This window comes from Apaloderma vittatum, unplaced genomic scaffold (assembly GCF_000703405.1).
Source record: "Apaloderma vittatum isolate BGI_N311 unplaced genomic scaffold, ASM70340v1 scaffold14036, whole genome shotgun sequence".
NCBI classification, from domain to species: domain Eukaryota; kingdom Metazoa; phylum Chordata; class Aves; order Trogoniformes; family Trogonidae; genus Apaloderma; species Apaloderma vittatum.
This window is the reverse complement of record NW_009721314.1, coordinates 1-17,493: the sequence shown is the minus strand read 5'-3', so window position 1 is coordinate 17,493 and position 17,493 is coordinate 1. Positions and strand designations below refer to the sequence as shown.

At 49.1% G+C, this 17,493-nt stretch overlaps 1 protein-coding gene across 1 annotated transcript; it reads left to right on the top strand.

The window, feature by feature from the left end:
• Nucleotides 1-147: 147 nt before the first annotated feature.
• Nucleotides 148-14,828, top strand: EPS8L2 (EPS8-like 2; the record flags this gene model as incomplete). Its single annotated transcript, XM_009871339.1, has 18 exons — nucleotides 148-350; nucleotides 1,000-1,149; nucleotides 1,269-1,348; nucleotides 1,472-1,614; nucleotides 2,308-2,387; nucleotides 2,832-2,958; nucleotides 3,266-3,354; nucleotides 4,026-4,100; nucleotides 4,729-4,877; nucleotides 5,056-5,182; nucleotides 5,555-5,670; nucleotides 9,204-9,315; nucleotides 10,362-10,469; nucleotides 11,512-11,653; nucleotides 13,085-13,268; nucleotides 13,784-13,916; nucleotides 14,294-14,550; nucleotides 14,751-14,828. Coding segments are annotated over 17 exons (2,090 nt in total), but the record flags the coding sequence as incomplete, so codon positions are not given.
• Nucleotides 14,829-17,493: the final 2,665 nt, after the last annotated feature.

Here is a 17,493-nt window from a genome sequence, read left to right as displayed (position 1 = left end):
ACTTGGGGTTGTTCTTTCCCAGATGTAAGACCCTATGCTCACCCTTGCTGTACTTCATAAAATTTCCCACCAGCCTGTCCAGGTCTCGTTGAACGGCAGCACAGCCAGTGGTCTCACCACCGATTTACGGTACGCACGCCATCACAGATCCTTCACCTTGTTTTCCCCTCCTTTCCTCCCAACTTCAGCACTTGGCCACCTTCATCATGGACAAGAGCGAGTCCATCGTGACGGTGGATGACGCTATCCGGAAACTCATCTTGCTCAACTCGAAAGAGAAGATCTGGACGCAGGAGATGCTGCTGCAAGTGAACGACAAGTCCATCCGCTTGCTGGACTGCGAGTCGCAGGTACCCAAGAGCAGACATGCGGGGTCCTGCCTGGAAGGAACATTTAAAGGAAGGGCAAATCCCCACCAAAATCCACTCCTAGGGGCGCAGGGGCTGGCTGACTGGAGCTGAAAGGGCGGGTGGGTGTGGGATGATTTACTCACAGCTCCAGAGCACAGAGAGTCGGGGTGAGAGCTGCCCTGAGCTGTGCTCCAGGCCAACGGGGCAGCTGCTTTCTGTGGGAGCGACGCAGACTTGCAGGTCCACGCGGCTCTGCAGAAAGCGTAAGCAGAGAGGGAAGGACGTATCACTCACGTTAAAATAACCCACAGGGGCACTCGTCTGAGAACAGTGCCCTATTTTGACGGGTGACACCCACACACACAGCACCTCATCTGAGGGCAAAGAGCAGCCAGATCGTGGGAAAGGGATGGTGCTGCCCTGATTTTAGCAATGGGAAACTGAAGAATATTCACCCCAAGGTCTTCCAAAGAGACAGTGGGAGGGTAAGCCCCTCACAGAAAGCATCTTTCCTCCCAGTGCTGTGCTGGGCTGCACGGCAAGCGTTAAGGAGCTCTGCCACATCTCTCTCCTCAACCAGGGATCCCAGGGGTCCGTACGCAGGACACGAGCTCCCCATCACTTTGAGCCCCCATCTTTTCTCTTCCAGGAGGAGCTGGAGGATTTCCCTCTGCCGACAGTCCAGCACTGCCAAACGGTGCTGAACCAGATGCGCTACTCCTCCATCCTCCTCCTGGTGTGTCAGGACTCCGAGCAGCACAAACCCGACATCCACTTCTTCAACTGCGACGAGGTGGAGGTGAGCAGAGCCCTCCTTGCTGGTGTGAAACAGAGAACAAAGCCTCTCTGCCAGCCCCTTCCTGAGCCCTCAACCCTTCCCAAAGCAAAGGCCTTAAAAACACCCCTGTTTTCTTTGAGGCGGAGATGGTTCACGAGGACATAGAAAGCGCCCTGGCAGACCACAAGCATGGGAAGAAGATACGGCCACAGACACTCAAGTAAGCACAGCAGGATACAGCTGCGAGTGAAAAAACAAACCCAAACCCGTTTACAGCGGTGCGTCTCCCAGAAACTGGCTCGGCAGGCGCTGACGGGCTTGCTCCCTGTCATTTCCCTTGCAGAGCAAACCAAGAAAAGATCAAGCAGAGACAATCCATCCTCCCACCACCCCAAGGGCCGGCTCCCATCCCGATCCAGCATGACGCTCGCGGCTCAGGGATGAACAGGAACCGGGTGGCACCCCCTTCCCAGCACAATCCCCCAGGTACCGGCAGCGCTCGGCGAGTCCGTCCTGGGGCGGGGGGACTCGTTAGCCTGGAGAGCTGGCCCTCCCGAAACAGCCCGCGGGCCCTGACCCCACATTGCAGGGACGCAGGGAAGCCTGGGGTCTTTTCACGGGGTTATAAAGTAAAACAAACACGTGCCAAAGGCACAACATTTGGTTGCATCTCTGGCCGTGCTTTAGAAATGCCTAAAAATTGGGCCGCAGGTACCCCAACGGGTACCTCTGGGACACAGAAGGCTCCCATGGAGAGCTGGGGGTTAGAAGAGAGGGCGGGCGCTACTCGCACTTTGCAGATGCGAGCGGTGGCTCTTCAGCTCCTCTGCAGCCATAAGCAAGCCAAGGCGCATCGAGGCAAAGGAGGTGGTGACTCACTGGAGCTCGGGGCTCGCAGGGTCTCTGCCTGCAGCCAGCAGCTGCCTGCTCTTCAGGAACTATGGAAACAGGCAGCGTACTAAAAACAGGCAGGGGGTTGGCGAGCAGGTGCTGCGGCCTTGGAAGGTTTAATCGGCAACTTTGATCACCTCCTGCTCATCGTGATCTCTTGAGGTGCTCTCATAACGCAGAATAAACAACCAGCCTGGGAGTTACCGCCCTGCAGGGCTCTGCATTTAATGGAGCCTATTTTCAACCTTGGATAATAAACATATTTTTCTCTCCCTCCCTTGTTTGCAGACTACGAACGACGAGGCTCCGGCTCTCATGACCACGAAGAGTCCCGAGCTGTGTTAGCACAGAAGATCGAAAAAGAAACGGTTGGTAACAAGAAGGGTGCACAGTTAAGAGGGAGAGGGAGAAGAGAGGAAGGAAGCAAGAGGCTCCTCCCCAAGTCATTGCTAACCTGGTACCATTCATACAGAAAAGGTGAACAACAGCGAAGCTCCACCGCTGGGTCAGCTGCAATCTCTCCTTTGACCTGAGGAGCTCTGCTGATTTCCCCAGCCCACAGCCCGGTCTTGGGGTCATTTTCCATCCGCCCCATTAGCAGGGGTCACTCGTCACACTGCTAAGCAAAGCACAAAACGAGGCGCAGCTTTGTGTTTGGAAAGTGATGAATTCAGCTTAATTTCATGCCTGGATTCCCCGTTCCTGTGCGTTTTCCCAGGAAACGAAGCGAGCGCAGAGCGGCGCGCTCCGGGACGCGGCTCTCCCGGTGGCGTGCGGTTCAAGCTCGGTTCGTTGCGTTTCTGTCCTCGCAGCAAATCCTGAACTGCACTCTGGATGACATCGAAGTGTTTGTCGCCAGGCTTCAGAAGGCTGCCGAGGCATTCAGACAGCTCAACCAAAGGAAGAAAGGGAAGAAGAACAAGAAGAAAGGGCCAGCAGGTACCACGCAGCAGCTAGGGCAGAGGGAGGACACAGGGGAAGCTTGGGAGGGGACCTCAGCCCACATCCTAGCAAGGCCACGGACACAACAGCAGCCACACCAGTTTGGAAAGTGCCACTGGTCTGTGGGGAGTGAGCACAGCGAGCCTAGGGAAGCCTCCAACACAGAGAAAGGCCTCTGGCTTTTCTCAAATCCTTGATTTCGAGTAGTTCTAGCACCCCTGGTTCCTGCGTGCCACCAGGTTGAAACTTTCCTGGACAGGGATGCTCTAATTAAAGTGTCTTTCTTTCCGCCTCCTCACGACAGAGGGCATGCTGACTCTTCGAGCAAGACCCCCAAGCGAGGCCGAGTTCATCGACTGCTTCCAGAAAACCAAACTGGCTTTTAACCTCTTGGTAAGACACAGAGGAGCTTTTTCATCCTGGGCAGTGACAGCTTTTTCCCGTCTACCACAGTAATAAGCATTTAAAGTGAAATTTGACTCGAAAACACTATCAAGGGACAAAGGTGCAAATTCCAGATTCTTCAGAACCCAGAACAAACATTGTGCCACTCCAAATACAAAGCATTTCAGTGGCCAGGGCAGCTCTAGGTGTTGCAGGCAAGACCTTGGTGGAGATTTTTCCCTTGTGAGGAATTTGCCAAGGCACCCCACGAAAACACTTGCTCTGTTGTTTTCGTTCATGGGAATTAGGGGGATTTTTCAGCTCTGCAAGAGTCAGAAAAAATAGGCTTGGCCTTCCCTCGCTAAGACTTTCCAAATAAGCCAAGATTTCTGCTTCTGCTCAAAATAGCTACAAAGGGACCGGCTTTAAGGGAGTAGGTACTCCACCCCTCCTGAAATTCAACATCCTCAGAAAGGGACACAAAGTAAGAGTGATCTAAAACTGAATGATTCCTACGTACTCCCCTTCCCCGATTGCAGGCGTGCTGCTGAACGTGTCCTTAGTTTGCAGGCTGTGTTATCAAGTATAGCAAACCCCAGGCAGCAACAATCCCTCCACATGACAGAAAAGAGAAGGCAAAATCGGAGTAGGGTTAAACTGAGTTTCCTTTCTCTTTTCAGGCCAAACTGAGAAAGCACATCCAGAACCCCAGCGCTTCGGAGCTGGTGCATTTCCTCTTTGGGCCGCTGGAACTGGTAAACCTTATTCACAGGATCCGCTGTGAACTCACTTCTTATTTCGAATGTTGCTCTCGCAGCTGAGTTGTGCAGAAGAGTCAGACGACTGCTCCCAACGGGCTAAAGCTTTCTCAGTAAAGTCTAGAAGCAACACCACTGGTGTTTCTGGCCTCTGATCCGATTTCCAGCTTGAACTAAACACACAAACCCTAGCAAACAGGAAATTTCCTACTTCATTAACAAAGATTTACCATGAACAAAAATGCAGGTCAGCTACAGTTCCAGTTTTTCTTAAGAGAATCCGCCAGTCAAATGCTATTGGTGCAGTGCAAGGAGAATAAGGGGATGCTGAGGGAATACAGCGTCCCTTTCAGGGGGCAGCGAACCATCAGTTTAGTTCTTCTGTGTTGTGAAACCTCACCTGTACATGTGAAGGCACAGAGGAGAATGTTGGAAGTGAGAGTCTAAAGTGAATTAGCCTGGTTTTAGAGGTACTCACCACAGAGGGTACCTCGGCTTCCTTTGCAGTGGGCAGGCACAGAGACTTGGAAGGATCAGAGTCATTTTTCTGTTCCTTTATGCGTGTGTGCTGGCTTGATAATTTGAATATTTCCTGCCAAATCTCTCCTACTTGTGCATAATCCAGATCGTGAACAGCTGTGGTGGCCCTGAGCTCGCCAGGTCTGTCATCAGCCCGCTTCTTTCCAAAGACGCCACAGATTTCCTCAGAGGGCACCTGACACCAAAGGAGATAAACCTCTGGGAGTCCCTGGGAGAGGCATGGACCAGATCCAGGTGAGGACAGAGCTGCCTTCTCACAGCCTTCCCCAAGCTCTTGGGAAAGGCAGAAGGGACGCTCGATGCCGTGCCAGAGGGTCAGGGATGTCCAGATGCTCCTGCTTCTCCCCGACACGCTTTCAGAGATGTGTTCCTTGCCAATCTCACTGTGTGTTTCCCCGCTTCGTGTCCCTAGAGCTGAATGGCCCCGAGAAGCAAACATCCCCACCTACATCCCCAAATTCCGCAACGGTTGGGAACCGCCCGTGGAGATCTTCCGCGGAGCTCCCTGGGAAATAGACATCGGACACTTGCAGGAAGAGGTTAGTCTCGTGCCCCCTGGGCATCGTCCCCTCTTTGCCCCTCTCTCCCTCTTTTCTCAGAGTGAGGGATGGCTCCGTGGAGTTTGCGGTGGTGTGTGACAAGTGGTCGGCTCAAAGCTGAGTTGGATCTGGCTGCTCCAGTTAAATAAGGAAAGAAAATAAAGCCAGAAAAGGGCAGCAATAATCAGCCTCCCCTCCTGATCAACAGGAAACAGGACACTATACCCTAACTGAGCCCCAGGGATTGAAGAACATCCTTTTGGCATGCACCTCATCGAGACCAAAAGCGTCCATCTATTACTATCACCCTGCCCTTCTCTGACGCACCTTTCCCCCGTCCTGCCAACACTGACTCTATTTTTCCCTTTCCAGCTATCCTCAGCCAACGGATATCCTTATCGTAACTCCTCGCTCAAGCGCGGCCAGACCGCTGAGCAGTCCCAAGCTGTGGACGCCTTCAAGCAGAACGTAACTCAGCACGTAAATAGGTAACGTACCCACTCCACCCCAGCTCCCACCTCCTAACCTCAGAAGCACCCACGGCAACATATCCCGACTCCAGAATGTTCTGGCATCCTGGTAGATAACCCTCTGTCATTCTTAATTCAGACTCGTTAACGAGATCAAGAGAACTCCAAGATCAGACGGGGGATTATTCATGCAAACTCTGTCTGCTTTTAAATCACCAGCAGGTCTACAAGGAACTGGGTTACATGTGTTTTCCAGCACAGAAATGCAACTGGCTTCGTTAGCCAAGCAGTAGGTCTTGTTTCGTATCATCAGCCCACCAAAGTGATGTTAAGGATCATATTCCAAAGGCACCGTGCTCCTGCTCTCTGTGCATTCAGAGAAGTCGGGATCTCTCCGTTCATCCTAAAGCCACAAGAGCTGGCGTGGGCAGAACCTGCTCGCAGCAGGGATCTGCACTTGGGCGTGAGCACACGCCAGCTTTGCGCCGCTGAAACCAGGCATCGTTCTGCCTCCCTGGAGGAACCGGCTCCTCCTCCTGATTTTTAGACACAAAGAGAAAAGCTTTTATTAGAGGCTGAATAGGACTAGAATGTGTTTCCAGTCCTGCCCATCCCTCCATCAGCAAAGTGACAGGGCGTTGATTTGAGACAAGCCTTCTTAATGAGATAAAGCCAGAAAACGGGGAAAAGAACTCCCCAGTCTTCAGAAGTCTTAGAAAGTTCAATTCCCAGCTCAGAACCAGCCAGGCCACCCCTCGGCCTCAGGCTTTTTTCCAAGGGAAAGGTGGCTTTCTCACAGTTAAACCAAACACTCTGCCCCACTGCTAGTTTTCTATCGCCAGTTACTCAGTTTTACAGATATAAAATCTTTAGGAAAGTACTTTCGGTTCAAAGTTTAGAGGCTTTTCTTCTGCTTGCTCATTTACATGAGCTTACACCTTTGAAATTTTCACCAGATGTCTGAGTTTCAACAAACTCTTCCCAAATTGCAAATGAATTCTCTGCCATGCTCCATTTTGCACGCATTTGACATGAAGTTATCAACTTCAAATCTTCAAAGACTGGAAGCCCAGACCCAGCAAAGCTCTTAACCACACTCTTTTCTGTAGCCAGCTCTACAGTGGGGAAAAAACCTTCAAGGCAGGCTGTTTTGTCATAGTTTTATGTTCTAACCTAAGAGATTTCACAGCTCTACCACGACTACAAAAAAGTTCAAATTCACAGCAAAATACCTTAAATACCAGCAGAATCCTTTATTCTTCCCGTTCACCCCTCTAGAAGTCCTGGTGGCACCAGGGAATGGCACAGATGCAGCACTGAGCAGGGAAAGAATCACGATACCGAATTCTCTTCTCCAATTGCATTTTGCTCAGCAAGGTTACAAAAAACCAAGGAGAACTTAGCTGACATGAGAACATTTAAGTCTATCTTTAGTGACTGGTTGACGACGCATGTCAGGAAACATTTTCAACTGTTAACCTCAGCATAGGCAAACTGTAAATAGTAGTATTGAGGGCTGGAATGCAAATTAACCGCTACAGGGTGAGCACAGATGAGGGTCTGTTTCCTCCCCGGAAAGGTGTTAAACTTTTTTACCTACTTTTCAGACTGTCAGCAGCAAGTTCTCCTCATGGACAGTGTTTAAGAAAAAACCAGCAAAATTAATGACACTGAAGCAGAGGCTAAAATTGAGAATGTGCTTAGATGCCGCCTTCAGTCCAGAGCAGACCTTGGCCAAGCCCAGATCACAAGCCTGGGGCAGATGTATTTCCTGCTATATTCATACTTTTTTCCCCAAGTAGTTTGAGCTAATTTTCTAACCAAGAAACCCTAAATTAGCAAAAAACAAACAAACAAACAAACACCTATGCCATGCATCAGTATTGTTATTTAGACCAGGGCTTTTGGCTGTGGAGAAGTGCCATGAAAGCCCCAAGCAATATGATAATAACCACCAAAGGTCGCTTGTGTAAAACCGAGGTGCATGCAAAGTACACATTAGCCTCAAACTAAAAAAGCCTCCACCTCTTTCCTCATGACTCATTTACCTTCTGGAATGCTACAAAAGAAGCAGTTTCTGCTTTCCTCCTCCCTGCCTTCAGGGCTCTGCTGGGTAAAGCCACCGCTCCCCTTCTTGACTGGTGGATTCAATCCGAGAGGCTGCTCCAAGCTCTCCCCCGCTGCAGACTCACTGCTTACACGTTGCTCCTGGTTGTAACTAAACTAAGACTTGTCCCAAAGTCAGTGAGCTAGAAGCAGCACCACAGGCACGCTGTCAAACCGCTGAGCCAGTAGTTCCAACCTTTTCCAGACCACCAGAAGTCGTCTGATGGAAATGGTAAAAAGAACCGAGACTAAGCGCAACGGGCTCGCTTTTCAAAGTCAGGCTTATAGATGCCTCAGCAGCAGTCCACAAAGAGACAAGTCTTCACAGATTTAAAATCACCCACCCAAACCAAGCACTTGACCATTCCTGAGTAACTTCACTGAGTAACACAGAACTTCGTGTCAACTGGAGGAGAAGCTGAAGTCCAGCACCCAGGCAGCCGCTGCACCAGGAGCCGTACAGGCTGCAAGTCATAAGCAGAAAGATCCCCAAAGGCAGGTTAAAGTAGTCCCTGCCTGCCTCTACACAAGGCAAGACAGTTTTTTCCATAAAGCAAACATTTTGGGGAATTAAAAAAATAACGTTCCACCCATGCAGAGAAGAAAATTACAAGACCTGGAAAATTTTCCTAAGCCAGGCAGAAAAAACCCCAAAACAACTATGAAAAAATAAACCATTTCAATTTGGGTCAAAAGAAAACCTTCATCGCGCTTTTTCCATCATTTTCCATTTTTGACATTCTACCGTATTTATTTTGTCTCCCTCTCCAACTGAAAAGCAGCTCCACATTGAAAGCCATATATTCTCATGTCAGAAATTCCCAAGCCAAACATTTCAACACGTACCTTTCCCCTCCCGAAAAAAAACCAATCTTAGACTAGAAATGCACAAACTCACTTTTCCTGGGGATCCGCAGGATTCTGTTTCGGTAGCTCAGCATTCATCGCCTGATGAAAAGCCCACGGGTTTCCAGTCACTTCTGCCCACGCTCACTTTCAAGCCCCTTTCTCCCAGCGCTGGTGCCTGCTTCTCCCTTACTCAGGCATATGGGGCAGCTGCTTCCACTTAGATTTTCACACCGGGTGCAGGCAGAGCATTTTGATTGCGCTTTGGGAGTCTCCCCAGTCCTTGCGAAGCAGCAGCCAACAAGGGAAGGGTCTTTTCTTCCACCCTGAATGCAGCAGCCTCACCAGCCCCAAATAATGCCACTCAGATACAGCCCTACAGCTTTTTTTTTTTTTCCTTCCCCAAAACAGGTTATTTCACTAAAATGAGGGATGAAAATCTTCCTCAAAACAGAGGAGCAGATGGGCACTGCCCTTTCCTGACACAGACAAGACCGTCTCTCTACCTCCATGGCCACCACCTGTTTCACCAGGGAACCTCCATTGCTCCAATTATGAGATGGGCCTCCCTTAAAGCTCCTTTATTTCTTCTCCTACAGGAATTTCGAGGCACAGGGAATGGCTCCGCCGAAGAGATATGCCAAAATCCGCTACGACTTCACCGCCCGAAACGCCAACGAACTCTCAGTGCTTAAGGATGAAATCCTGGAGGTACGTGAACGTGCACGGGGAGAAGGTGCCTCCTCCTCCCCTCTGCAGGAACGGGACAGAGATCTCGAGATGCTGGCAAGTGCCGACTCACTTGGGTTTGGGGTTTTCTGAGCAAGAAGCTTTGCTCCAATCTCCAGCTTCGCCTCCGGGCTGGAGCCGGCTGCCTGGGAGCTGGGGCATTTGCTCAGCTGAACCGTGTCAGTTCCATCTCAATTAGCAATGAGGAGGAAGGAAAACAAGTCCCTGTAGAACGCTGCTCGCCCGCTTGCTGGGTCTGTGTTGTTATTACCACTCCCCCCAAAAGGAATTATTTTCGATGAAAACATCCTTTTCCAGAACGTTTCTTTTACCACCACACTGTCAGCAGCTGGAGAAGGTGGGATGTGACTTGGTCTGCACACTGACTGTAACAGACTTACGACTTGAGAAGACTTCTCTTCAAAAAACGCAGCTAGAATGAGAAATGTGTGTGAGTCTTGCCAGCTAAGCTCATCTGTTCTGGGAAGATTACTTTAAAAATAATAATGAAATAAATAAAGAAATACCAATTCTGGGTAAAAATGGGGTAGGTGCAATGAAAGAGGTCGCAGCAGCGGGCAATCTGCTCGCCACACCACAATTCTGTTCTGTGTTATGATGTAACACGTGATCACACTGCAGCATCTTTGGCAGGAATCACACTCCATTTATTTATTTTTTAATGCAAAAAGACAACACAAACTCAGGCAGTGATTAAAAAAAAAAAGAAAGATGGAGATACAGGCAAATTAAGCAGGAATTACAAGCTCTTCTGCACCGCAGGTCTGTTTTCCCCCAGAGATGCTCTCCTGCTCATCATCAGGATAATTTCTGTTGCTTTTCAGGAAAGGCTTCAGTCCTGAGTTGCAAATGAGCTCAACAGGTCTGTTTGCCAGCTCCTGCCTCAGTGATGTTATTCTGACAACTTCAGGTTACCGGGTGGTTTATTTCCAATCCGTGCCATTTATGCATGCTGGAAATCTGATGTTCTCACTAGCAAATTGATTTCCCCCCCTCCCTCCTCTCAGGTGCTGGAAGATAACAAGCAGTGGTGGAAGCTGCTCAACCGGAGCGGGCAGGCTGGTTACGTCCCTTATAATATCCTGGATGTGGTGAAACTGGAAGAGCTCGAACAGGTCTGTAGCCAGGTGATATTGCCCCGGTCGCCAGCTGCAGGGCATCACCACCAGCCCCTGAGAATAATCTTGTAATTAGACCTCCCTGGATTGCTTGGGATGCTGTGCACAAAGTCGGGATGAACCCTCACGAGCAGACAAACCAGGATCCTGGAGATTCCTGAGGCTGGTGTCACCAAACAGCTGCTGGTTCCAGGGGCCTGAAAGAGTTTTGGCAACCCCCTCCCCAAACCCACCGACTCCTCAGCCTGTGGTTCACCACCTGCTCTGTTGCCAAACCCTGCTGCTTTCAGGGCTGGGCTGTGGACAGGATGAAAGAGCTACAAAAGCAAATTTTGCCATGAAAATGTTGAGCTTTTTTGCTGGGGGTTAAGTTAAAGACAGTTCCCTCACCCAGTTCAGTCCAGCAGCAGGAACAAGTTAACTGGAGCAGAGGCAGATGGAAAAAGCAGCTGAGTGAGTATTAAGTGAATGTTGCTCTTAAGCCCCTTGCATTGCAAAAACGTGGAGCTGGAGAGCTCTAAGTGCCTTAAGGGAGCGTGGAATTGCTTCCCCACCTTGGTATTTGACAGCCCAGGCAAAACATAAGGTGCCCAGCAGGCCTCTGGACAAGTCTTGTCAGTTTAATCAAGAAAATGTCAGAAAGCTCTTCCCAGTCCGCTCCAGGCACTTGGCGGTGGTCCCGCGCAACATGCAGTTACTAGAGCAGTGACGCTTTAGCTTCAGATGGGATTTCTGTTTGTTTTCTCTTCAGATAAAATTCCTTTTTAAACCACCACGCCCCTCCCTGTGACAAGCGTGACAGGATTTCCAAGGGTGGAAATGCCTTCACGCAGTCTCCGGCCTCGGGTTCGGGTTCTGTACTTTCCCGTGAGATCTCAGAAATTACCTTCTTCTGTGCAGCTCCACCCGAGGCCACAGCAGCTCCAGATCGGCAATTCCTCCCTCAATTTGCGATCGTGAGTGGGAGGCAAAAGATTTAAGAAAACGAAAAACAGCAGTGAAAATTCTTACGCTTCTTTTTTTCTTTCTTATTGTCTAGTCTAACCAGAGGTACAAAGGAGACCTGAGCTCCAGGGGATACGGCCCCTCCAGCCCGACTCACAAGCTGCCCGCCAGCTACGCTGGGGATAAATGGGGAAGCGAAATGTTATCGCGCAACTCGCCCCAGGACGCCAAAGAACGTACGTGTCCCGCACCGCGCTCCCGGCGTCCATCTTTCACGCGTGGGCAGCCAGAGAGCGTGGCACCGCGGCTCCGTATTTCAGGATTGAATTGAAAAGTTCCTGCGAGCACGGGCTTTCGCTCGCTGTTCTGTCCCAACGGTTTGCTTTGTTTTTTGCTTGCTTTGTTTTCACTCTAACAGTCTATAACCCCACAACCGGGGCTCGTCCCCTCTTCAGCTGCCGTGGACTCCTGCAAGCAGGAGCCCTTTTAGAAAACCCCGTAACGTGACCACCAAGGACACACACCTACTAATAACACTGAATTATTCTCCACATTCTAGAGGAGTTTCATGGAAAAAGTGAGACTGGGTGGTGCGTCACTGGAGTTTTATGAGGGGGCTGCTCACTGCAAGTTCATGCTTCCTGCCCGGCACAAGCCGGAGCTCTGAGGACTTGGATCAGCAGATTAGTTACTAGAAGTAGCAGAGGGGACTGAAAAGTAGAGGGCTACAGCTCAAAACCAAGATTCTAATTGTAGGTAACTACAGAATTGGCCTTTCACATCAGGTGACAGTGAAGGGGCAACAGGAAGAAGGTAAATGGCAACACAGGGGCACAGAAAAATGGGAACCTCGCTCTCAGAAACAGTCCGTCACGCCTCTCCGACCTCTGTCTCACGTGGTCTGGGGTTTTTCCCCTCCCTGCTGCAAAGTCTGCAGGGCAATTTCCTTATTTCAATAGCCTGAAGGGAACCAAGTAACTCAAAAACAGGAACATGACGAACTACAGCAAAAACACAACAGCAACACACAACATCAGGGAAAAGGGTCCCTGTCCCTCGTCACCACTCGAGAGCACCAGTGGGAGCACAGACACCACCAGAGCAGGTTTTATACCCTCGAGCAAACTTCTGCTGCTCAGTGTTGAGGGGTTTTACGTCCTTTGAGTGAGGTGTGATGTGCAGGATAGGTCAGCAACATGGGGAACGAGATCGGTCCCAATATAAACTTGTATGTAAAGTAGGTGAAAAAATGTGTCCTTCCCAGCTACAGGCACCAGGGACACAAAATGAATGTGTTCTCCCCAAAACATTCTCCTCTCATTTTGCCAAATATGACCCCCTCTTTCCCCAACAAGTGCTTTTGATCAAGAATTTTCTAGGCAGATTGACTGGCAGTCCAGTTCCTGATGGAACATTTGTTCCTGATGGAGACTTGAAGGTCAAAAATGTCATTCACTGCTCAACCTGTTGCTCTAAAAGCACTTCAGCTTATTCTCTAAAGCTAAAATACAAAAGTAAGCACTTTTCTTTGGTGCATTTACAGAGCTAAAAACAATGTTGAGCCACATTTTGATCTTTCTTACAATTTCCCCACAAACACGTTAATTTAACAGGATTTGTGACTCACGGCTCGATTGCATTCCCTACGTTGTGCCTTGTTTCCCCAGAACTCATTCATCAGATGGACGAGCTGAACGATGAGCTGCTAAAGAAGATCACAAACAACAAAATTCAGCCTCCCCACAGGAATTTCAAAGTGGAAAAGCCTCAGGAAGTTTTCGTACCCCTCACCTTTGAATCCAGCACTGAAGAAGTCAAAGCTTGGCTGGAGGCAAAGTCATTCAGCAAAGAGTAAGACTCTGCTTCACTACCACGTGAAACACTGCTCCTTCACAGAAAAAGGAGTGGGGGGAGGCAGCTTGCAACATTTCAGTGGGATTACAAGTCACTTTTCTTTATTTACAGAGCCCGAGTTGCAAATTAGATTTCAATCCCGTGAAATCCAGGCTATATAACCAGAGCACTCGGAGCCTAAACTCCCCCTCCCTTTCTTTCTCACACACCATCAAATAAACCTTGTCCTACAGCGCAGCAAACGACTGAAGGAGTAGCTGCAAATAAAGGCACTGCCTTGCTTATTCGAAACACCGCACGACATCCTGCCGCCGGCGCGCACCTGGCCCCGGTGAGCCAGTTCAGAGTGCTGAACCTAGAGAAAAAGAACTAACAAACTAAACCCAGGGCCTGAAATGCCGACTCCAGAGGGGTGCCCATCTCGGGAGCAGCTGTCCTGCAGTATCGCTGGGGAAGAGCCCAACTCTCGGCCGGGACTATGACCATCTCCTCCTCTCTTTGTGTCTTTCCAGGACAGTGGAACACCTTGGCATCCTGACTGGAGCTCAGCTCTTCTCCCTTAACAGAGAGGAGCTGAAGAAAGTGTGTGGTGATGAAGGAAACAGAGTTTACAGTAAAATCACAGTGGAGAAAAACCAACTGGAGGTAATTACCTTGCCGGATAATTCCTCCCTGAATGGGGGTGCCTGCACCAGCAGTGTCAGATATCCCATGAAGCAGATTTAAAAAAACCCCAAAGAAGCAAAAAAAAAAACCCACAACAAAAAAACCACAACAAACAACCAAAAACCCCACACCACCTAAAACCACTGAGAATTATTTTAAGGAAAAAGGCCCCGGATGTGTACGGCAGATCACTCCACTGATGAATTTGCCACAGATCACCCTGTTCCCACGAGTGAATCTGCCTCCTTCCTCATCCCTTTGGAACCAGCTTTGCTCTTACAGCATTAGTTAAATGCTATTATTGTAACTACAGCTCGAACTTAAAATTCAAACTTCCTCTTTTGTTTCCATTCTAGAAAAGCAGAGGGGAGTCCGAGCTCCAGGAAATCATGAAGCGTCGCCAGGAAAGGATTGATTCTGCTAATTAAAATCTATCTGCTTTATTTCAGCTATTAGTCATAGTAGTGCAGGAAAAGGGAACGGAAGCAATGACCCCCAGGCCAGAGGAGAGGCAGCAGGGCTCCGTGCTTCGCGGTGTCATTGCCATCAAAGCGACAATTTCTTGAACACTGTTGATAAGGGTAGACAGTAAGACCATGTCCCATTGGGAGAGGTGTTTTAATATTGCATTCTATCTGCTTTATTTCAGCTATTAGTCATAGTAGTGCAGGAAAAGGGAACGGAAGCAATGACCCCCAGGCCAGAGGAGAGGCAGCAGGGCTCCGTGCTTCGCGGTGTCATTGCCATCAAAGCGACAATTTCTTGAACACTGTTGATAAGGGTAGACAGTAAGACCATGTCCCATTGGGAGAGGTGTTTTAATATTGCATGAAGTATTTTTTTTTTTTATAACTATATATTTTATACTGAAATTCTATGTGCATGCAATCAGAGCAGATGAGAACTCGCGCACGTCTCACTGTAAGACCACAGCTGGATTCAAGCTAAAAAGACCCCGCAAGACCTTTTCTCAAAGGGCTGCGCCTGCTCCCACCCCCTCAGGGAGCGAGGGCAGGACACGAGCCAGCCCGAACATTTGGTGTCTGGACCACGGAAATAAGCCTTTCTCCCCACTTTTCATTTCCTTCTCTGTGGCAGATAACCCCTGCAGCCCACTAGCTGTGATAACTCCCTGTCCTTCTTCTGTCCCCCCATGCCTGTTCGCTCGTTGGGACGAGGCTAGAATTGCAACACACAGCACCTGAGAGCACTTAAACACAGGGAGGGGTCACTGCCACCTGCAAACAGAGGAAAAAGGGGGTTTCACCACCTACTAACGAGCCAGAGTGATTTCAGTCTGCAAATCGGTGAGCTCAGCCTGATCATCCCTATGGTTATGCAGGGGCTGGCGCTCAGGGCAGCTGGGCCTCCAAGGAGGAGGCAATAAGCCCCAACCACTCGCTCCCAACCCAGTCACACCCAAAGCCCCTCCCAGGGTGTCGCCACCTTCATGTTTTCATTGCAAAGAGCAATCTGAAATGGTTCTGAAATACATAAGGAACAAATGCACACTTGGAAAGGCTGTTTTAATACAAAAGAAATGGCCAGAAGAAAAAAAAAAGAACCAATTTAGTAGAGGCTGCTGTTCTTTACTTTCTCTTTCCCTTAATAACATTATGTGCAGACATGTCTCGTGAAACACCCCCTCGTTCTGACAACCTATAAATAGGGATAAGGAAAACCCCCTTTCCCTAGAGACATAATTAAGTGATTTCACCTCAATAACTTACTCCAAATTTTAAAAGCAAGCTCAGAGCAGACTCCCTGTCCACAGCAAGTTTGGCACATGCCATGTTTGTATCCCTGTTTTACATACAGACCTACCTGACAGGAACGCAGCAAAGCGAACATAACTACAGGAACTGCTCACAGGCCACGAACACTTCTCTATCTCTCATTCGCACACTTAAACTTTGGCTGAGGAGGAACTCAGGCCCAGACTCCACAAAGACTTACAAATAACACACTACAAATGGTCCCACCTCCTTTAAAGGTTAAGCACGCGCTTAAATCTACACAATTCAGGCCCGTCCTTGCACATTTAATGGAAAAAGCTGCACGGCTGTAAAGCAGCGGCTGGGGGAACGCGCATCTGAGCTGCACCTCTCCATTTCGGCTTTGTTCTTCCAAAAATGTTTCTAATGGACGATATATTTTCGTAATCTTGAAGCACAACATCGCTAGGACCAGCAGGATTAGGGTGCAGGGAGGGAACTGAGAGGGGAAGGTCACATTTTTAGTCACAAGCTTGCCGGCTTGTTGCAGCGGCTGGGATTTGTAAAGGGCACTGACCTTGTCAGGGAGGGATGAAGAGGACAATCCTCCGGAGAAGCCCTGGCTCTGGGTTAGGTTGAGATGGGAACCAGGAAACCATCGGTGTCAGAAGCACGGGGGGAGTTAGATCATTTCTAGAAGGAAAAATAAAAACAGCAAGCTAGGAAACACATCCCCTTTCTTGGGTTTGGGTATAAAAGACAACAATTCACACAGAGTTATAGTTACTTGGGATTATGATAGCAGCACACACGACAGTTCTGTAAAGCTGGGAGCCAAGGGAGCATTTGGTAAAATAACCGTATCAGTAGACTTTATTGCAGAAGTCACTTTGAAAAATTTCCATCTGACTGAGCTGTGCATCTGTTGTATTTGTACTGCCTGCAGACAACGCTACAATGTACTGTACATTCGTGTAATTGAACGAAGGATAAAATGGTATAACCATGCACTGTATAAGATTTATTAAAATAGTTAAGTTATACTTATAACTCCGTCTCGGTCTCTTTCGCTTGGATCTAAACGGAAGCAAAAGGACATAGAGCGGTTGCTAAGAGCTGGTTTCTCGTAAGGACTCGTTGCTCTAAGTCACGCTGCAGAGTGTCTGAAACCGTCTGTCTCCTTTCGTTCCTGCCACTCACCGGGAAGGGTGTAACAACCTTGATAATCACTCGTGTCTAAAAACAGGGGTAAGGGGAAATCCCACATACGAGAGCCATCAAACGCCAGGAAAGCTACTGGGCAAATACAAACACCCCCTTTTCTTGTCATCTTGAAGAATCAACCTCTTTTAATTCTGGAACGTGCAACTGAGAGAACACGCCAGCGCTTACACAGATACTGTCCAAGGCTACATTTTGCACTGGCAGGCTGAAAATGCCCAGCCCTGGTAATGCCTGGGCCGCTGGCATGGAAGGGATGTACAAAGAGACTCGCTTTTTCTTTGGCAAAGGACTCTGGAGACAATGAGAACACATTTCCTGCACAGTCACTGAATTCAAATAGGACGTGAACCTAACGCCTCTTTCCATTTTCCTCTCTTTGGGTTGGACAAAGCACAAGAAAGCTGTACAAAAAGCCTACCCCTGTGGTTCAGGAAATGACTGTGGCATCTTCCCTAATCGCAACAGCACAAAACGAGGGGAGCAGCACGATCCCAACAGCCTCCAAGTGGCAGATTCTGCAAAACTTCCAGCCAACTCCTATTCCCTGCTCCAGGAGCACAACCAAGCTAACAGGACCCTCTCCTCTAGATCCTAAACCAAGCCCAGGCGAAGGCACA